The sequence below is a fragment of the Tamandua tetradactyla genome, chromosome 16, assembly GCF_023851605.1.
Source record: "Tamandua tetradactyla isolate mTamTet1 chromosome 16, mTamTet1.pri, whole genome shotgun sequence".
Classification (NCBI taxonomy): domain Eukaryota; kingdom Metazoa; phylum Chordata; class Mammalia; order Pilosa; family Myrmecophagidae; genus Tamandua; species Tamandua tetradactyla.
In genome coordinates, this window is record NC_135342.1 from 10903571 (window position 1) to 10924453 (window position 20883).

Here is a 20883-nt window from a genome sequence, read left to right on the forward strand (position 1 = left end):
CCTTTGACTGGGCCATATCTTCAATTTTCTGAGCGTGATCCATTATCTTCTGCTGGCGTCTGGGCATTTAATCAGATATCCCTGGGTGTGGGACCCAGCAGGTTGAAAGATTTTTCTGTGAAATCTCTGGGCTCTGTTTTTCTTATCCTGCCCAGTAGGTGGCGCTCATGGCGCTCGTCTGTCTACGGGTCCCACCAGTAAAAGATGCTGTGGCTCCTTTAACTGTGGAAAACTCTTGCTGTAGGGGAGGGTCACCAGCCGAAGTGGCTTGGGGGAGTGCCAATCTGAATCTCCCAGCTGGCCCAGGAATCCGCGCGTGGGGAGGGTCGCCGGCCTCCGCGGCTTGGGGGAGCGCCTGTCCAAATTTCCCAGCCGGCCTGGGGCGCCAAGCGTGGTGGGGGGTCGCCAGCCTCCGCGGCTTGGGGGAGCGCCTGTCCAAATTTCCCAGCCGGCCCGGGGCGCCAAGCGTGGCGGGGGGGGCCAGCCACCGCGGCTTGGGGGAGTGCCTATCCACCGTTCCCAGCCGGACCGGGAAGCCACGTGTTTGGAAAGGACCCTAGTTGCCGGTCTCTGCGGCTTGGGGGATCTCCGATCCAATTCTCCCAGCTGGCCCGGGGGGCCGCGCGTGGGGGGGGCGCCAGCCGCCGCAGCTTGAGGGGATCGCCTGTCCAATTCTCCCAGCCGGCCCAGGAAGGAGGGAGGGAGGGACTCCGGCCGCCTGCCACCCCGGCCCGGGGAAGCACACACTCCTCGGTGATCTCACCGCAGCGGGTTCTCCCAGCCAGTCAGCTGTTCCAGAATGGGGTACACTGTCTTCTTGGTCTCTGTTGTGGCTCCAGGAGCTGTTCTGTACCGTTTCTACTTCCCTAGTAGCTGTTCTGGAGGAGGAACTAAGACCCGCGCGTCTTACTAAGCCGCCATCTTCTCCGGAAGTCCCCTCTGCATTTTCTTTTACCTTTACTTTGATCGTCATCTTAGCTCTTGTCACAATCTGCTATTCCCTCTTTTCTTTTTTTTTTAACAGCCTTATTGTATCTTTTCCTATGCCGCTGAAGGCACCTCTTCTGTTGCATTCAGAACCGCATCCCCAGAGCCTGGCACGTGCCAGGTGCACAATCATTGTGGGATGACTAGCAATTACATCCCAGCTGAGCTTTTAAAGGCACGGGGGCTCCGTCTAGACTCTGTCTTCAGATGTGATCAAGACTCTGTCATCTACTAACTGTGTGATTTTGGGGAAAAGTATATTCCCCCTTAGAGTTTCACTTTCCTCACCTGTGAAATGGAGATGCAGAGAACTGACCCAGTCAATGCGTGCACGTGTATTTTTAAAAAAGCAGTTAGCATGGTACTCGGGGCACAGTACCTGCTCAATGAACAATTAAGAGCAGACTCTTGAGCCAGAGTACTGGGGTTTGAACTTGGCTGTACCTTTTACTAGCTAAATAATTTTGATCAAGTTAATTCACCTCTCTATGCCTCAGTTTCCTAACTGAATAAGAGGGAAAATAATAGTTCTTTCCTCATAGGGAGGTAAGAAAGACTAAATGACCTACATGCCTTTAGCACAGCACATAGTAAGTACACAATAAACATTATCCACTCTCAGTTTATCCCTGGTCCAGCCTCTGCGTGGGGTTTAAATTCTTCCCTCACCCTGGCTGCCTGAGCTCCTTACCAGGACCCTTCCTAAATTCCAGGATTTCTGGATTGGAAAGTCACTAATTCCAAACTGCTGCTGATGCCTGGAGCCCTGTGTGACCGCTGCACTTAGTTCTAGTCCAGCGCCCACTCACTGCCTCCAGAGATGGCTAGTGCCCACTACAGCTGCTTACCTGGTCCCGGAGCTGGTCAGCCACCCTCCGCTCCTCCTCCACCTGGAGCACCACTTCTTTGAGCCGCTTCTCAGCTCTGCGCACCAGCTTGCCTGAGAGGATGCGCTCCCTGGAGAGAGGGGTGAGGGTTCAGGTCAGGAGAGGTGCCCATCTAGGGTTGTCCCTCCACCTTGTCGGGTGGCTGCCCTGCACTTACACCAACTACAGTCCTCTTTCCCACCCCCAAAGGGCTCCCACAGTCCTTGACTTTTTGCCAGCTGTTTCCTGGGGCAAATCCAGTTTTTAATATCCCTTTTTTTTTATCAGGCAATTAGATCTTTAATCAAGAAAAATCAGATTTTGACTAAATTACCATTTCAACAAATAGAATCACTTGGTGGAACATTAACATCAAAACAAAATGCATGATTAATGGAGAACTTGAATGTTTTATTGTTATTAAATGGTTTCTTCTTTTGCTGCAAGGCTGTTGCTTCTATAAAACAGCACCAGCAGGGTGGGCCACAGTGGCTCAGCAGGTAAGAATGCTTTCCTGCCATGCCCGAGGACCTGGGTTCAATTCTCGGTGCCTGCCCATGTAAAAAAAAAAAAAGAACAAAAAAAAACAGCACCAGCAAAAGTGGTATAGTACTGCTCCTCACCTGACAGTGTACAGCTAACAAAAACTTACCTCCACTCCCGATTATTTCCATTGAAAATTTGAGGGGATTTTGACTCAAATCCAGGGATTGATGTAAGTAAGACAGAATATCATGTAAGCTTCAAGTATCAGTGTTACCCATGCATTACATAATCTTTACAAGTGGTTTTTAACCACAGATAATTTCATGAATTCTGAATATAATAACTAGATTCTAGTCTAAATCACTGAGTTTGTGAAAAAAAGATGCAAATTGTGTTTCTCTGCTATCATTAGAAAGTTAAGGAGTATTTTTTTTTTCAGTCACATAGTTGGAATGAGTAGTTTGTTTTCCTATTGATACTGCTAAAAAGTGGCAATTATAAATTTTTATCCACCAGTAATTTAAAATATTGCTGGATAAGTTATTTCAGACTAGTTTATTTAGGGGTTCCATTTTTACTCTTCAATAGATTTTATGTATTTCTCATATGCTTCTTCACCCGTTAGTTCATCAAGTTCTGAAGGGTTACTGTCATCTCGATGAGCCAACCATCTTTGTAACAAGATTTGTTGACAAGTCCTGGATTTTCTGCAAGAGCTTCATTAATTTCTGTTACTTCTCCTGATAGAGGAGAATAAAATTCACTAGCAGCTTTCACACTTTCCAAAGCACCAAACTCCTCTTGTTTGTTCAATTTTGTCCCAACCTCAGGAAGACTACAGTAAACAACATCTCCCAAAGCTTCCTGTGCACAACTGCTGATTGACACTGTTCCAGTACCATTTTCTGTGGTTATCCATTCATGTTTGTCTGTGATTTTTCGCACCGAGAGCAGAGCAGGGTGGGTGCGCAACGTCCGGATGGCGGCCGCCCGCAACCCCTAGGGCCGCCGCGGGCAGGAGGTGGCGGCCGGCCTCGGAGGCCGTGCGCAGGCTGCAGACAGCGGTCCGCACGCTCCGGACCACGTGCAGCGCCATGTTCGCAGGGGTGCGCGGGGTTGCAGTATAGCGACTCGGACAACCGGCCGGTGGGGACTGAGCGGGGAGAGCCGAGGCGGGGGGAGGATGGCTCCGGACTGGAGCAATATATCCCATTTTTATATCCAATGAAACCAGTGTCTTTCTCCAATCGATTCTCCACCTCAGGGAATTTCCCCACTGTGCATCCAGTCACCAGGCCACACCACAGGGCACTACTCTTGCCCCCTTAACCTGTCAGAACCCAAACTCTCTCCCATCTGTCCTGTGGTTCTGCCCTGTCCCCCCTCTCTGTCCCCACAGGGAGGTCCCAGTGTGGGCCCCACCTGCTTCTGTTAACCACCATCCAAGCCTCTCCCATGGTCTCCCAGCTTCCAGTCTTTCTCCTCTAGTCCGTTCCCAACTTGGGTCCAGGGGGTCTTTTGATCCCTAGAGCTGATCCTACCCCTCCCTAGATAACAGCCCTGCAGATGCTCCCCATCACCCCCAAGATCCCTCTGCAGCCTCCTGGCCTCCTCTGCTGGGTCTCAGATGCACAGAGCCAGCCGCACTGGCCCCAGCCGCCAACACCTTCTCCCAGGTGAGGCTCTGCTTGGAGCTCCACATGCCGGTGGTCTCCTCAGCCTTCCCAGGCCCAGCTCAGATACTTCCTACTTCAGGCACCCTTCCCCAACCATCCCAGTATCATGTGATTCAGCTTCTCCGTCACCCATGTCCCCCCAGCCCTTCTAGCTCAAGGGCCTTCCCTTTGTGGCCATGTCATTTTTGAGTCTTTCTCCTGGTAGGACCAGGGGACAGGTCTGGGTCTGGAATGTGCAGACACTTGGTGACAAAAGTGATTTCCGAGTCTGGCCAGGTGGGAAATCCCATAGACTGTGCGCTCTGTAGCAGCAGGGACAGGTCTAATTATTCCTCCCTGCCCCTGCCCCCACCCCACACCTAGCAGGTGGGTACCCACTACATATTTATAGAATGAATGAAGGCAAAAGGGAACCTCATACCTTTTGGATACAACACTCCTGTTTGCTAGATGATGGTCCAGACCCTGAATTTTAAGTCAGACACTGTCATCTTATTGCCCACCCCTGTACCTCAGTTTTCCTATCGAGATAATAACTGCCCCTCCCTCACATAAGGGATGCCACCCTTTGCATAAGCAGGTAGTCTAGCAGCTGTACATAATAGTTCTTCAATAAATGGGTTCTGTTATTAATACTCCAGTTGCTGTTACTGGAGAGCCCTGAGCATAAGGAAACTCTAGCATGGAAGAGTGACATGACATTTTGCTATCTGTTCGGTTCCCTTGCTTTGGTTTTCTTTTTCAGGGGCTTCGATTATCCATGTGTTAGATCTTCTTTGCCTTTCTTCAGTATTTGCTATTTTCTTGTGAAATGTGCTTTGTAATACATATTCTGTTAGCTTTGTTCGCACAGTGGTTCTCAACTGGAGCTGTCGGAAGTGGGTGTTTCTGGTTGTTCCCACTGGAGCTGGAGACAGGGGTGCTGCTGCTGTTTGGTGGGAGAGCAGCTGCTAGGCGTCCTGAAACGGTGAGCCCCACCAGTGAAGACCTGTCCCACCTCTAGCAAAAAGCAGTGTCTGTGAGACAGCGTCTGAGCAAAGACAGAGCATGAAGTGTCACTGGATCTAGGCAAAAGAATGCTGTTCAAAGGTCTTGTAGAAAAACGGACCAAATGGGGCAGAGAATGTAAAGGAGGCAGAATCTACACAAAATGAAGGGAACTCAGATTTTGACTGGCTTCACTCCAGTGGAGCAGAGAATTCAGCACTGAGCCAGAGGTAATATTGCCAGGTACCCTTGCTACAGGCCTCGCCTCAAGATAACAACGTTATGATGGGAAAAGTCGCATCCCCAGGAAGTCAGTGTGGGGCGGAGCTGCAGTGTCCATGAACCAGAAGCATGGGCACCACCTGGCTGCCTGACAGAAATACAGAATATCAAGTCCTACTTCCAAATGGCTGAACAGAAGCTGCCTTTTAACAAGACCCCTGGTGATTCCACTGCACTAGCTAATGCCACTTTTGGAGAAGGTCTAGGAACTTAGGAGGGAGCTGGGCCTGGACAAAGGGTGAGCACATGTACACGAAAAGATCCGTGCAGAGGCTTTAACTGGAGACTTTCCTGGGGACTGCGGTCCTACTCAACCCTTTTATTATTTTTTTTCAGGTGCTGGTGCTCATCTCCTGGTCTCAGAAGGGCAGGTCTGCCACAGCCCAGTACTGACCAGTGGGTCATAAAAGGAAGACTATCAGGATGAGGTCTGCTGGGAAAATGTCCTTTCCCGATAGAAAGAAGACACTCTCTCAGCCCTGCACTTTCCCTGTTTCCTGGCCTGGAACGTGGATACGTGTGGTGTGCGGCTTTGGAGCGGATGCAGTCACTGTGTGACCATGAGGAAAAGACCAAAGGAACCTCCCAGATGCTGACCCAGAGCCCTGCTATCTTTCAGCTGCCCAGCTCTGGACTTCTTATCATATCACAGAAAGAAAGTCCTCTCTGTCACAGACTGATGGACAGAATGGCCCCAGTTCTCATCACTTCCTGTAGCCATGACTTAGCAACTCCTCCCATTAAGAGGTGGAATCGCATCTATTCTTTTGAATCTGGGCCGGCCATGACTTGCTTTGGTCAACAGGACCAAACAGATGGAAGTGACATCGTACCAGTTCTGCATCTAGATCTCAAAAAGCCTTTAACACTTTTGGAATCTTGACTTTGCTGTGTTAACAATCCTGGGCTAGCCTGCTGAAGAGTGAGAGGCCACATGAAGCAGAGACAAGTTAGCTTGGTTGTTCCACCGCAAGGCCTTAGACATGTGAGAGCCCAGCAACAAGCAGCAAAACCATCCAGCCGACCCTCAGCTGATCAAAGACACGAGTGAACCCCACCAAACAGATGAGCAGAACCTACAAGCCCACCCAGAGACTCATGAGCAATTAAAAAAAAAAAGGTCATTCTAAGCCACTAAGTTTTAGACTGGTTTGTTACGCAGCAATAGCTAACTAGTATATTATTGCCTAAATCATATTTTTAGTTATTTGCAGCTCACAGCATCCTAAATAATATAGGAAATCAGCAGATATGAGTATTAGGATGCCTTCTGAATGTTTCTAAAGCCAGCTGTTTGTGGCACAGCTCCCCTTCCCCATAATGGAGCAGAATGTGGGGGTTGCCCCCCACCCCCAAACCGCACCCCCACCTACCTGCTCTCCTGCTCCAGCTGCTCCTCGGCCTGGGCCAGCTTGGACTCAAGGGCAGCAATGACCATCTTCTGGCGTGCCCGGGCCCCAGCGTCCTCCTCCCCCAGGCGCCCCCGCAGCTCCTGGATTTGCCGCTCCAGTTGCTGCCGCCCGCTCTCTGCCTTGGCCGAGAAACTGCGCTCAGCTGACAACTCTGTGGTCAGTGACTCCACCTGCAACAGGTGGGGAGGCAGGATGTCATGGGAGGGCCCAGAAGGGAGGCGGGAAGTAAATGCAGGCGCCTTCTCAGATGACGCAAGCTGATGATGACGTACATAGCACAGAGCCTGGCATGCACTGAATACTCAGCCAACGCTGACTGCTGTTTTTAGCGGCTCGCTTATCAGCCAACAACACTGCCAGCCCCGCATTTCAACCTTTTGGCAGTGCTTTTGCTATTTTAATACGTCCAGGAGACTATCACGAGCTTGTTTAATTGCTATAAATTCTACCTCTGTGAATGAAGCTATTTCAAGGATTATCACACTTCTGCTTGCAGTAGAATCACCTGGGGAGTTTGTGAAAAAAAAAAAAAAAAGGAGACTTCAGGTCCTGTCCTTCAGGGATACTGACTCAGCAGGTCTGGGATCAGTATTTTTAACAAGCATCTCTGAGGTTTTGGTAGGAAGGATGCAGGGATAACTCTGGAAAGCACTGGCTCAATAAACAGGAGTTACTACACTGTGAATGTGTGAACACACCCCTAACAGCAGTTCCTGTTTCTTTCTTCAGCTCGTGTCTGAGAGCGGTCCTGTGCTCAGGACATGAAAATGAGGCAGAGCCAGCCTGATTCATACTTTATTTCATCTCATCCTCACAGGCACACATCCTTTCCAAAAAACAAACCCCTCCAATTTTGAAATGGCAAAATACAACAAGTGCCAACAGAAGTCAAACGAATCAAATGTATGGCTTAATGGATCAATAAAAGTCAAACACCCTCAGTACTCTCCCCCAGGTCAAGAAATAGAACTTGCCCCATCCTAGGACATCCTCCTCATTCCCCTCAAAATAACACGTTGGCCTGACTTTTAGGGTTATCACTTCCTTGCTTCTCTCTGGAGTTTTGTCACTTAAAGACGCATCCCTAGACTCTTTAGTGCTGTCTTTTAAAAATGACTATAAATGTCTTTGAGGTCTCTCTTAATCTACAATGTCCCCCCACTCCTTTAATTTCCTTACAATTTATCTGTTGAAGGACAAGGACCATCTGGTCAGATTTCCTCTCCATCTGGATTTTGATGATGATATACTAATGGGGTCTGTCTTCTCCAGATTTCCTACAAATTGGCAGCTGGATTCAGGGACTTAATTCTTTCCCTTTATTTATGAGTTTTCAAGACAACCAATTGGTTCCCCATCATCCTCCAGAGGTGACTAATTAGTATTTTTTAAAATACCAGTAAGAATTCATGGATTTAAACATAATTGACAGATGTCAATCAATCGCAACTGTCGTCCTCTTGAAGCTCGAATTGGGGGAACCTCTTTAGGTTGGCTTCCGAGCCCTCTTGACATAACCGTGGCAGCTTCCTTGCTAACTGGCATGACCCGATTGACATTCCAGGCTCACTTTGTCCATTTCTTGCCCTAAATCTGGAATCAGCCTTCTTTTCTGAAGAAGCTCTGGTTTCCTTAGCGGGAACTGGTATTTCTGGATTTCAGTCCCGGCACCAGGCAGGCTCACTGCTGCAGCACTGGTTATTGTCTCAAGAACTTTTGGGAGGACAGAACTAGGATGGAGCTACAAAAAACCCCTCATGAGTGCGTGCTCTGTTGATAACCTAATTTTCTTTTCCTTATATATCACTTGATCTTTTCTGCCTGGATGCCTAAGAGATTTTTCTTTTTCCTTTAAGGTCCCATACTTTTCTAAAATCGATCTTGGCATTAGTTATTCTGGGTCAACAGTCTTAGGGACCCAGTGTGCTTTTCTAATATGTTAGCATCAGAACGTTTTTTAATTTTAGGCAAGTCTTTTTGTACTATGATTTTTGGTTTTTGCTCTGTTTCCTTGCTTTGGTTTTCTCCTTCAGGGACTCCTATCACCCATAGGTTGGATCTCCTTTCTTCAATATTTGCTGTTTTCATGTGAGTCCCTTTTTAAAGTTTCATTTTGACTTTTTAAGATAGCTTCCTTTCTGCCTTCTGTTCCTCTTAGGGCCTTAGCTGATGTGTTGACTCCCTCGAGTTTATTTTTTCAGTTCTGAAGTGATTTTTTTTCTTTTATTTCAAATTCGTTCTGAGTTTTCACCTCCTTTCTGAATTTTCCTGATTGTTGTTCTTTCATGGTTTGTATCAATTTCTTATTGTGTCCCATCTCTTTTTGAAATACCGGGTTGTGGTTTTGGTATGTTTTGTGCCCGAGTCTCTCTTTGTGCCTCCACTATCTACAGGGATGTCATTTTGTACCTTATTCTCTTTTTTGCCTTATAACTTTGTAGGAATTTGACTTTACTCAGTTGTTTTGCTGTTACTCTCTCTCTCTCTCTCTTCTTTTTTTTTTTTTTTACATGAAATAACTTTTCCTGAACTTTCAGGAGGACACATGGGTCAGGGTAGCTTCCTTTCCTGTTACGTTGTGTGTGTGGGCACTATTCAAAACATCGTGGCTTGCTTCCGACGTTTTTCTAGCTCTGTTCCCCTCCCACTCTCATATTCTGATTTTCTTTTTCCTTTCTCTTATCCCTGTTCTGCCCAACATCCAATCCTCTCCCAGCAATTTCTCTTTAGTGCAGGGCCCTGTCTGGGAAGGAGGTTAGTTCTGAGAGTCCTTGGGGGGAGAGGACTGGCCCCTCCAGCTCCGACAGAGAACCCCCTCGTGCAGTCCGTATCGGAGGGAGCACAGCCTCCCGCTTTCAGCTGCCGTTTTCAAGGGGACCTTGACGTGAGATGGGAACCAACCACCCCACATTCTGACTGTATTCCCCACTAGCCTGGGGATTCCCCATGGGCCGACCTGGGATTTCTTTCCTCTCTGGGTCCCAGAAGTTCCAGGACATGGCCCATGAGAGGCCTCAAGAAGCTGCGATGTAACAAATTAATGACATAAGGTACACGTGGTCTCATTCAGGAAATCGATCCTGATGTTGTTTGCCTAGCAAACTCCTACACTTCCCACAAGACCCCTTAAGGCACCATCTCCACCAGGGAGCTTTCCCTCAGTGTCCACAGAGTCCAGGTTGGGTCGGAAGTCCCCTGAAGGCTCCCTCAGTGTCTAGTGCTTCCTCCGTTTTTACCTACGTCCCTGCACTGGGATGGCCCATTTCCCCCATCAGACTAAGATGCCCTTGAGGGCAGAGAACTGGAATGATTCATGTCCAGGTTCCGAGCGTTACCCAGAAGAGTATCTGGGCCTCTGGAAGCCTCAAAAATATTTGTATGCAAATAAAAACATGCTTTTCTCCTTCCAGTGAGCTCCCAATTATGCTTTAAAACCCTAGCCAAATGTCCCCTCTTCCAAATGCTTTCTTTGACTCCTCCAGAAAAAGTCTTCTCTCCCTCTAGAATATGACTCTATTACTCCTCTCTCCTCCAGGGAACCTCATAGAACAAAGACCCTCATGTAATTCATCTCTGGACCCAGCCATTGAGAAGCCTCAGAAATACAAGTGAATAAATACATCATCTACCCCCACTTCCCTGCCCAGAAAACTCCTACACAACCTCCAAAACCCAAATTCAAATATCCCCTTTTTCTGTGTTCCTCCTTAGGAAAGAGGGGACCTGGGCTGATGAAAGTGAACAGGGGAGGCAGGCTGTGCTCACCTGTAGGAGCAGCTTTCGGTAGCGGTCATTGAGCAGCTCTGCATTGCTCTGCTCCTCCTCCAGCTCCTCTTCCATCTGTCCCAAGCGTCCCTCCAGCTGACGCTTCTCCTCCAGGATGGCTGCCCTAGGGAAGGTACGAAGGGTGGGGTGAGTGGACAGGATGGCCAGAGAAGGGTGACTGCCCCACACTGTCAAGGGACACTCACTTGCCAAGGCTGCCACTGGCCACCTCGTCTGCCATCTCATCCCGCTCCTGCTGGGCCTGCCGCCGGGCTCGGTCTGAGGCAGCAAGCTCCTAAGGTGGTGAGGAGGTGGAGGGTGAGCGGGAGGGTGGGGTGATCTGAGCACCAGGCTGGCCCACCCGGGCCCTCGCTTTCCAAGTCTGTGGGCCTTTTCTTTACTGTGAATTCCATGCTGTCCCTGGGTATCTCTGGGTTGAACTTCCACCTGCAGGCAGGAGTCTTCTACATTGGCCCTGAGTCCCTGACCCCTGTCCCCTCCCTGACTCCAGACCCCAACGCTGATTGTGGCCTCACTGAGCTCAGGGTCTCCTGCTGCTCCAGGCTCCTCTGCCCAGGCTCAGCACCCCAGGCTCTCTCTTCCCTGTCCCCACTCCCACCCCCCACCCCACCGCTGGCTCTGAGGTCCCCTCCTGGCCACTCCGCCTTACCTCCTGCAGCCGCAGCACCTCGGCCTCCAGCCCCTTGAGGCGCTTCTCGCTCTCACGGTTCTGAGTGAAGATCTCCTCCCGGGAGGTGCGTGACTCCTCTAGCTCACGCCACAGCTCCTTCACCTGGGTCTGCGGGCAGCGGGGCAAGGGGCGTGCTCAGCTCGGTGGGGCCTCCTCGGAAAACCAACCCGCCTCCCCAGCACGAGCCTGACCTTCAGCCTGGGGCCACTTGCTGCTTAACAAACTGGCCCTCTCTGGTCCTCCATTGGCCTGGCCGAGTCCAGAAGGCAGCTGGAGGCCTGAGTGGGCTCTGTATGGGGTCAGAACTTGGCCATAGCTGGGCTGTGTGACCTTGAGCCAGCTGCTGCCCCTCTCTGTGTCTTCACTGCCTCCTCTTTAAAAATTATTTTAATTTAAAGCAAACCTAAAGGGCCTGTCACAGTGACTAACTGGTGAAATAGCACAGGTCAGGATACACATGCCAACACTCCATCTCGATTGGTGGCAACTTCCCTCAGCCCTGCTCCGTGGGGGTGGAGTGACCGTCCCACCAAGAACAAACAATAGAAAACTGCCAGAGTCGGAATTTGAACTCAGATCATGGGGCCCACAGTCCACACATTAAACAACTTTGTTGCCTGGCCACACCACTTCCACAACGAAGCTAGAAATAACACTCCCCAACAGTGTTTAAGATAAAGGAAAATCAAAAGCAGCCTACATGTCCCACGCCAGGGTACTCGCCCCCAGCCCCTGTGCCCCTGCACACTGGGGCCGAGCATGACACAGCTAAAGAGCGAGGGAAGTGGTGGCACGGGTGCCAGGCAGGGTGGCTGTCTTCGCTGAGTTATTGTTACTATTTGCTTGGGTCCCTCCAAAGTATAAGGACTTCCCACCGTGGTGAGACAGCTGGCAAGAGCTACTTCCTACAGCAGTGCCCCGTGAGAGCAATGCAGCGCCCTGCACATATGCTATTTGAAATGTTCTAAGCCATGTTAACAAACTAATAGAAATAAGGTGAAATTAATGTGTTATATTTTATGTGACCTCATGTATTATTATTTCAATTCAAATTAGCATCAGTCTAAAAACTCTGACTGAGAGCGGTCACACCCGCCTGCACACCGGATCTGGAAAGTGAAATCAGCCTCCGCTCCGGGTGCCGCACCACAGACGCCAGCGGCCACGGGGGCTCATGGCCCTGTGGTCCCTTTTTTTTTTAAAAACAACAACCAGGTATAGCTTTCATGACCAGAAAAAACGAGAAACCTCAAGCAAAGGTAATTCTATTTCAAAAAGAAAATAAAGGGTGCAGAGGTGGTTCAGCGATAGGATGCTCGCCTTTCATGCCGGAGACCCGGGTTTGATTCCTGGACCATGCAGCCCCCCCTCAAAAAAAAAAAAGAAAATGAGGAAGTTGGATCTTTTAAATTAAGTAAATTGTATAAAAGAGCTGACAGAGACTCTGTGGCCCAGATGTTTCTGAAGTCGCTGCCTATCTAGGGGGAGACGATGCTGGGGGGCCTCCCCTTCCGCCACGCCAGCGCCTGGTCACACCCCTCCAGCGCCTGGTCACACCCCTCCCATGCCCTGCCCTTGGCCACGCCCCTCCCGTGCCCCGCCCGGCCCCGCCCTTCCCGTGCCCCGCCCCGGCCCCGCCCCGACCCAGCCACACCCCCCTCACCTGCATCCTGCGCTGCTGCTTCACAGCCTCCTCCTTGCCCTGCCCGAAGGCTGCCATCTGGGCTTTCAGCTCCTCCAGCTCGGCCTCCAGCTTCTTGCGGGCGGCCACGGCCAGGGCCCGCTGCTTCCGCTCCTCATCCCGCTCCACCTCGGTGTCCCTCAGCTGGGGACGGAGGGCGGGAGGGGCCGGGTCAGGGACAGAGCTGCCCAAATCTCAAAGCCGGTCTCTTCTGTCCCCTCCGTGCCTCTCCGTCCCCAGGGTCCAGCTCAGGCCTGGTCCTCCGCCTTCGGCCCGAGCCCCGCCCCACAGCTCCTCTCCTCCTGCCTGACGCCCCCCCCGCTCCAAAAAGGTCTTTCTACTCCCAGGGCTGCCCATCCGTCCCCCACCCCTGCCTGGGCTCCCCAGGGCTCCCCAGTACCCCAGGTCTTAGACACTCCTCCGGGGCTGCGCCCATGGGGCCGGGGGACTCAGAAACCACCCTGACACCTCAGGACTTAGGGCACCCATTTCTCTTTCCTCCCTAGCCTTGGGTTTCCGATCTCACCCCCACATGGCCCCACAGGGGTCTTTGGGACACCCAGAACTGCCCCTACCCCTGGCAAGCTCAGGACTCAGCACCCAGTCCTTGCCCACTGTACCCCATAGAAAGTTTCTTGCAAGTGAATAATGAATGACTAGAGGAGGGAGGAGAGAGAAAGAGCAAGTGAGGGAGCAGGTGAAGGAGTGAATGAATGGCAAGTAAGGAAGTGGGTGAAGGCTGGAGTAGCTGAGCTCGCAGTGCATGAATGAGCACATGGCTGGGCTGGGGGAGTGAGGGGGGGTTGATGAATAGGGAGGGGTTGGGTTAGGGAGAGGAGGCAGGTAGGGGGAGCAGATGGGGAGGAAGACGGCCAGCCCAGCATGCCTTGGGACATGTGTGTCTCAGTGGGTGGGTCCTATGCCGGTGGAGGCGAGGCCAACTGTAGGGTGGGTGGGTGAGCAGAAGCCTGGCTTGGTGGGGGGAGCCGTGGAGGCTGGAAGAGGGAGGTGGGGGCGGAGTGAGTGGCCTGGCAACGGGTAGGGGAGGAAGAGGAGGGGGAGGGCAGGCAGACTGTTCTTTGGGGGGAGGATGGTTGGTGAGTGGGTCTGAGTTAACAGCGAGTGGGGAAGACCCTCGGGCCCCCACCCCACCCCACGGGCCGTACCTGCTTGGCCAGCTGTCGCCGCCTCTCCTCGCCGACCTCCTCCCGGCCCTGCAGGTCGCGCTCATGCTGGGCCTTCAGAGCTTGCACAGTCACCTCCAGGCGCAGCTTGACGTCCTCGGCTGCTGTCAGTTCATCCTCCAGCTCCGTCACCTGCGTCCGCAGGTCGTTGGCTGCCTGTTCTGCCACCCGCTGGGCTCGTTCCAGCTCATGCACCTGGGGTGGGGGGCAGGGAGCAGATACGCTCAGCCTAGTTTGCTTATTCTTAATTCATCCCACCTTCACTGGGCATCTGCTTATCCTGTGCCTGATTCAGAGTCATCTTGAAACCTATTTTTATTAATGTTCGATGTATGATAATCCTATTATCTAAAGCTCTTGAGGGTCCAACTCAGGAGTCTGTTGGGTCAGCCATCTCTCACTCATGGTGGCTTACTTCTGTGTGAGTTTTGTAACTCTGGGCAGTGAGCTCACATCACTGGGGTGTCATCTTTGCCCGGGTGGGCGGGCAGAGGCCTGGTGGAGGGGCTGGGTGTCTCAGTGGGACTGGAAGGCCAGGTGGGGTCTCCACATGCGTGGGCAACACTCTTGAATGGAGTGTGGTCCCTGTGCCGTGCGCCGTGGTGAGCGTTCATGCTTTATACCTGTGTGAGCACGCGTGCTCAAGAGGAGCCACCCCCACACTGTGTGCACAGGTACACTGCCACGTGTTTGGCAAGAAGCCCCCATGCCCTCCGTGTGTGAACACGCGAATCCTCGGCTTCCGGGAACGTGTGTGCACGTGCGCGCGTCTGTGCGCAGCGCTCGCGGCCCGAGTGGACCCCCGCTCACGCTCTTGCCGACGTCATCCTTGCTGCTGAGCAGCGTCTCCAGTTCAGCGCGCAGCGCCCGGTTCTGCCGCTCCAGCTCGTCGCGCGCCGCCTGCTCCTCTTCCAGGGCCCGCGCCAGCGCCAGGGTCCGCGCCTCGCGCTCCCGGCCCTCGGCCTCGGCCCGCTCGCGCAACTCGACGGCCCGCAGCACAGCCGCCTTCTCCTCAGCCAGGAGCTTTAGGAGGCAGGAAGATGAGGGGAGGGTTAGCTGAAAAGAGTGTGCCAGGGGGCGGGGGAAATGGGGAAAGCTGGGACAGAGAGACAGACAGACAGAGGAACAGACACAAGAGCGGGGAGGAGGGACTGAAGCCCCTGCCTGGTCCCACACCAGCACAGCTCCTGCCTTGGAGCCCAGCGCCTCGGTCTGGGAGGGAGGGGGGCACTCTCCTCTTGGAGCTGTGGTGGAAGAATACTTAGTTTTAAAAAGTGTACTTCCTAAGACATGAATATGAGTGCTGAATCATTATGTTGATATATCTTTTATTCTCCAGTGTCTTGCAGCAGCTAGAAGGAAAAACCTGAAATTGTGGAACTGTGACCCATTCCAAACTCTGGAATCTGTTCTATAACTACTGTTACAATGTACTTTGACATTTGCTGCATTTTTGTATATATGTTTTATGTTTCATAATAAAAATGTTTTTTAAAAAGTGTGCTATGGTGGCTCAGCAGGCAAGAATACTTGCCTGCCATGCCAGAGGACCCGGGTTCAATTCCCGGTGCCTGCCCATGTTAAAAAAAAAAAAAAAGTGTGCTTCAGTCTTTATTGTTTTTTTATTTTGGACATAGTGACCAGCAAATGACAAAAACTGTAACACGTGCAAAGAAGCAAGAAAAGGGAGCTCACAGTCAAGAGAAAAATCAGTCAATTGCAAAAGACCCACAGATGGCCTGGATGCTGGAATTATCACACAAGGACTTCAACTGTGATAAGTGTCAGGACAAGATGGATATAATAGGGGAGAACACAAGGTTATTTCAGGACAGATGTGAAAACTGTAAAACAGAACCAAATAGAAATGCCAGAATAGAAAAACACAATGTCTAGAGAAAATGGGATGAAATTAAGAACGGATCAGACACATCAGAAGAAGGATCAGTAGACCTGAAAATGGGTCAATAGAAATCATGTAAATGTAGCCAAATGAGAAAAAAAAATGGTGAAAATGACAAGCCAGTGACCTGTGAGTCAGAATCAAGCAGTTAAACATACATGTATTTGGAATCCCATAGAAAGGTAAAAAAAGAGTAAAGGAAGAAGGAAAACCACCTTTATCCACAGAAAATTTCTTCTGTGTAGAAAGTCTAATGGAATCTATAAAAAAGCTACTGGTACTAATAACTGAGCTTTGCAAATTTCAGGATACAAGCTCAATAGACAAAAATCAACTATTTCTATATGCTAGCCACCAGGAACTGAAACAAAAGGCCAACACCATATAAAATAGCTTCACAAACATGAAATACTTGGGAATAAATCTGACAATATATGTGAAGGATACATACTGATGTTATAAATATCCCCGAGTGAAATTAAAGAGGATACAAACAAATGGGGAGAGATTCACATTCTTGAGTCAGAAAACTCAATATTATTAAGTTGTCAATTAATCCCAAACTGATCTATAGATTCTACACAATCCCAACCAAAATCTCACGTGTTGGTTTTTTTTGGTAGAAATTAGTAAACTGATCCTGAAATACATATGGAAATGCAAACGACCTAGAAGACCCAAAATACTTTGAAAAAGCAGAAAAAACTGGAGGACCAACACTACCTGATTTTCAATATAGGTGTAAAAACAAGTCAGTGGAGAGAGTTTTTTTTTTTTTTTTTTTTTTAATGGTGGAACAATAAGAAGACAAATGGAAAAACCGGATATCCATATCCTCCCCAAAATGAACCTGGGTCCATCCATACCTAGCACTCTATACAAACATTAGCTCGAAATGGGCATAGATGTAAATACATAATCTAAAACTGGAAAACGTACAGAAGACTGTTGTGACCTTAGTTTAACAAAGATCCCTTAAATACAACACCAAAAGCATGAGCCATTTAAAAAAAAATTGGTAAGTTGGAGTTCATCAAAATTAAAAATGTACATTCTTTGGAAGACACTGCTACTAGGAGAATGAAAAGATAAGCCAGACTGGATGAAAACAACTGCAAACATATATCTGATAAAGAACTTCTATCCAGAACATATAAAGAACTCCCAAAGCTCAATGATAAGAAAACAAAGAACCCAATTAAAAAATGGACAAAAGATTTGAATACACACTCCACCAAAGAAGATATGTGAATGGCAAATAAGCATATGAAAAGAAGCTCACCATCCTTGGTTATTAGGGAAATGTGACTTGAAACTACCAAATATCTCTCAGAAAGACTAGAGCTTTATTCACAATAGCTACTGAAAACAACCAGTTGCTCATCAACAGGTTAATGGATATTCAAAATGTAGTATATTGATTCAGGAATAACACTTAGTAGTAAAGAAAAATAAATTATTACTACATAAAAATTATGTATTAAACCTTGAAACAGTCATTCTGAGTGAAACAAAAACAAAAAAGATTTATATAAGAAATATTTATATAAAGTTCTAGAAAATGCAAAAAAATTAGTTGAGCCTCGATAACCTTTGGTTCAGTTTTATACCATCAAGAAGAAGGGGAAAGAGAGAGAGTGGGAAAGAAAAACATTTGAAGAAATAATGGCTTAAATTTTCTACATGTAACTCAAAACATCAACCCATAGCAAGAAGCTCAATGAACCTGATATAGGATGACTACACTTAAAAAAAACACAGCTGGGCATAGCAGAGTAAAACTGTTAAAAACCAAACATAAACAGGAAATTTAAAAACCAGTCAGGGAAAAAACAAAACAAAAATAACAACAAAAAGAAAACCGACAAGTTTCCTGGAAAAAAAATGGCTTGAGTTTCTGCTAACTTTTCATCTGGAACAATAGAAGCCAGAAATAATGGAACGGCATTTTCAAAGAGCTGAAAGAATAAAACTGTTCACCTAGAACTCTACATCCAGTGAGAAGATCTTTCAAAAACGAAAGCAAAATAATCACTGCCTACTTTCCAGATGAAGAGAATGAGGCACAGAGAGTTTGAGCCAAAGACTTGCCCAAGTTGCACAGCCAGGAAGGGACAGAGCTGGGATTCAAAATCAGAGCTGCCTGACCCTAACCATGCACGTCTCTGTGGTTTTTTTCCTTCATCTTTGGATGGAGACTTGGCATAATGCCCGCTTTCAAGAGGCTAACTGAGCCTGAGATGGGCGAGCACTTGCATAGGGCACATGGGGAGGCAACAAGAGGCGTGAGAGGCATTATTTCATCGAACCCTCCTAAGACCCCCTGGGGTCCTGATAAGACATTCCTCTGTTTTATTATCCAAACTAGGACACCTCTGAGAGCAGAGGCAGTGCTACATATTATTGATGGGATGAAAATCACCAACTAGGATGGACAAGTGTCCTACTACCCGCCTGTCTTCACAGGCTTCAAGGGAAGAGGCATCTGGTCTTGAGCCCCACCCTACCCCACCCCACCCGTGGGGGGTCACCGCTGAGTTGTGAGGTGTCACGTGACTGATTCCTCTGTGATCGGAACCCCGGTTTCCCGGCTGGTAAAAGCGAGGGGCCCACCTGGTCGAACTTGCGCTGCTTCTTCTCCAGCGTGCTCACGAGCTGCCGCTGCTGCTCCAGGTCCACAGTGACGTCGTCCAGCTCCTGCTGCAGCCGGCGGCGGCCCCGCTCCAGACGCTCCACCGCCTCCGTCTTCTCGGTCAGGCGCTGCGTGAGGGTCTCGGCCTCACGGGCCACCCGGCGCCGTGCCTCCTCGCCTGCCTCCAGAGCCCCCGCCTCCTCCTCCTGGCGCCGCCGCCACTCGGAGAGCTGGGGGGAGAGAAGATGGAGTGGGTGGACGAGGCTGGGCTGGCAGTGCCCCCCTTCCCAAGATGAGGACACCAAGGCCTAAAGAGGGGAAGGACTCACTGCACTGGGCCCTGCTGGCGCAGAGGAGGCCTGGGACTGGGTACTGTGAGCCCCAGTTCCTTCGGGGGACTACAGCTACTTTTGCCGGGACAGGAGCTGAATCAGGCCCAGGTGCTGCTGATGGAGAAGACTGAGCATCCCAGCCAGGGTGATGGAGGCGAAGGCGGAGGAAGTATGGGAATCATGGGAGTCCACAGGCAGGGGTAGGATCTATTTACAACATTTAGGAGAGGTTTTCTAAAAGAGGGGATATTTGAGATGGGTCTTGAAGGATGAATAGGAGCTTGCCAGTTGGAGAAGGGTATCTGTGGGGATTCAACAGATATTTCTCAAGGACTACCACATACTAGGCTCTAAGTTTGACTATGCTGGGAACCATGTTCTAACATTGATTAGATCCCACCTTCAGGGAGCTCCCAACCTGGTGGAAAGACACATGGACACAGCCTCAGTCCAGGATGAGTAGGGGACGAGAGAAAGAAGAGTTGTGAGAGCTCAGAGTGGGCAGTGTGCTCTCTGCCTAGAGGCAAGGCTGATGGTGATCAGAGAAAGCTTCCCAATACTGAGTCCTGAAGAATGAAAGGGGCTTTCCAGGTGAAATGGAGACGCCAAGAGGAGAGAGAAGATGGCTGAAGAGGAAGAAGGACTAGAGAATCAAGGCCTGGAACACCTGGCAGAAGGGGCCTAGGCTGTGTCTAGGGGTGCAGAGTCAGCTCTGGGTCCAGAGAGACCCCTCTGGGCTGAGTGGGGATGGACTGGAGGGAGAACAGATATCAGGAGGCCAGGGAATGGGCTGGGACAAGGGTCCAGGTGGGGGACGACGAGGTTGGAGCTGGGACCAAGAGGATAAACAGGAGGGGACAGAACAGAGGGTCAGCGGGCCAGGATGGCACCCAGGGGCCTTGCCTAATGACCGAGTGGACAGTGGGACTGTGCCTTCTGCAGAAGCCGGAAGGAGGAGGGGCGAGTGGGGAGCTGGGTCTCACCCTCACAGCCTCCCTGGGGCTGCTCACCTGGGTCTGGGCAGCCTGCAGCTCGCGCCCTGCCCGCTCCCTGGCAGCCGCCTCCTCCTCCAGCTGCTCCTGCAGCCCTGCCAGCTCGGTCTCCAGGGCTCGCACCCGGGACCCCAGGGCCAGTTTTGCCCTGGTCTCCTCCTGCAGCAGTTCCTGTGGGTGGAGGGCAGAATGGAGGTTGGCTGCGGCCGGCAGAAGGGCGGTGGGGGGTCTGGTGGCTGGAGGGGGGGGCTTGGGGTCACCTGGGCGTCGTGCAGCTGGGCCTCTGTGCTGCTCAGCTCCTTGCTCAGCCTGATGGTTTTAGACTCGGCCTCGCTCAGTGCCCCAGATGCATGCTCGAGCTCAGCCTGCAGGGAGGGGCACCGGGATGAAGCCCGCCAACTGCGGCGCCCCCTCTCCCTACCCCGCCTGCCCCACCACCTCCAGCCCCCTCCACACACTGCTGGGGGTAGCGGGGAGGCACAATGGTGCCACCAGTTTGGAAACAGCCTGGCAGCTCTTCAGAAGGTTAAACGCAGGGTTGCCACGTGATTAGATGAATCATGATTAGAACCTTTTTGGAGTTTATATTTTGACCTGGCCCTGGCACCTCCTGGCTGTGTGACCTGGGCAAGTGGCTTCACCTCTATGGACCTTGGTTTCCTCCTCTGTAAAGTGGAGGTGACAACGGGATCTATGTCCCAGGGCTGCAGGAAGGTCCAAAGGAAGAGTGAGCATGAAGCTCCACGCCTGGCACATAGGCAGTGCTCATAAGTAGGAACATTACACAATTTCTTAGCTCTGACTGTATGCCCAGGAGCCATTCCAGGTGCTTTCTAAGTATTATTCCCAGTTTACATAAAAGAAAGCCAAGGCACAGAGAGGTTAAGCAATTTGTCCAGGATCACACAGCTTCAAGTAGAAGTACTGAGGTTAGAGCCAGATAGGACAGCTCCAGAGCTATGCCATCCGGTAGAAGGGTCCTTAAGAAGAAATGAAACAAAGGTAGA

General features: G+C 50.4%; 1 protein-coding gene and 1 pseudogene across 3 annotated transcripts in view; both read right to left on the bottom strand.

Moving 5' to 3' along the window:
- Window positions 1-20883, bottom strand: part of MYH14 (myosin heavy chain 14) — a 100667-nt gene that overhangs the window by 4251 nt on the left and 75533 nt on the right. For all 3 annotated transcript variants that reach the window (XM_077130915.1, XM_077130914.1, XM_077130913.1), the window contains 11 exons: window positions 20137-20241; window positions 19895-20047; window positions 18534-18782; window positions 14828-15040; window positions 14000-14212; window positions 12816-12977; window positions 11132-11260; window positions 10668-10756; window positions 10462-10585; window positions 6658-6866; window positions 1836-1944 (listed from right to left, as the gene is read on the bottom strand). In XM_077130915.1, coding sequence (XP_076987030.1) covers window positions 1836-1944; window positions 6658-6866; window positions 10462-10585; window positions 10668-10756; window positions 11132-11260; window positions 12816-12977; window positions 14000-14212; window positions 14828-15040; window positions 18534-18782; window positions 19895-20047; window positions 20137-20241 — 1755 coding nt within the window. The remainder of the gene's footprint in view (window positions 1-1835; window positions 1945-6657; window positions 6867-10461; window positions 10586-10667; window positions 10757-11131; window positions 11261-12815; window positions 12978-13999; window positions 14213-14827; window positions 15041-18533; window positions 18783-19894; window positions 20048-20136; window positions 20242-20883) is intronic.
- On the bottom strand, window positions 1952-3435 carry LOC143658785 (glycine cleavage system H protein, mitochondrial pseudogene; annotated as a pseudogene).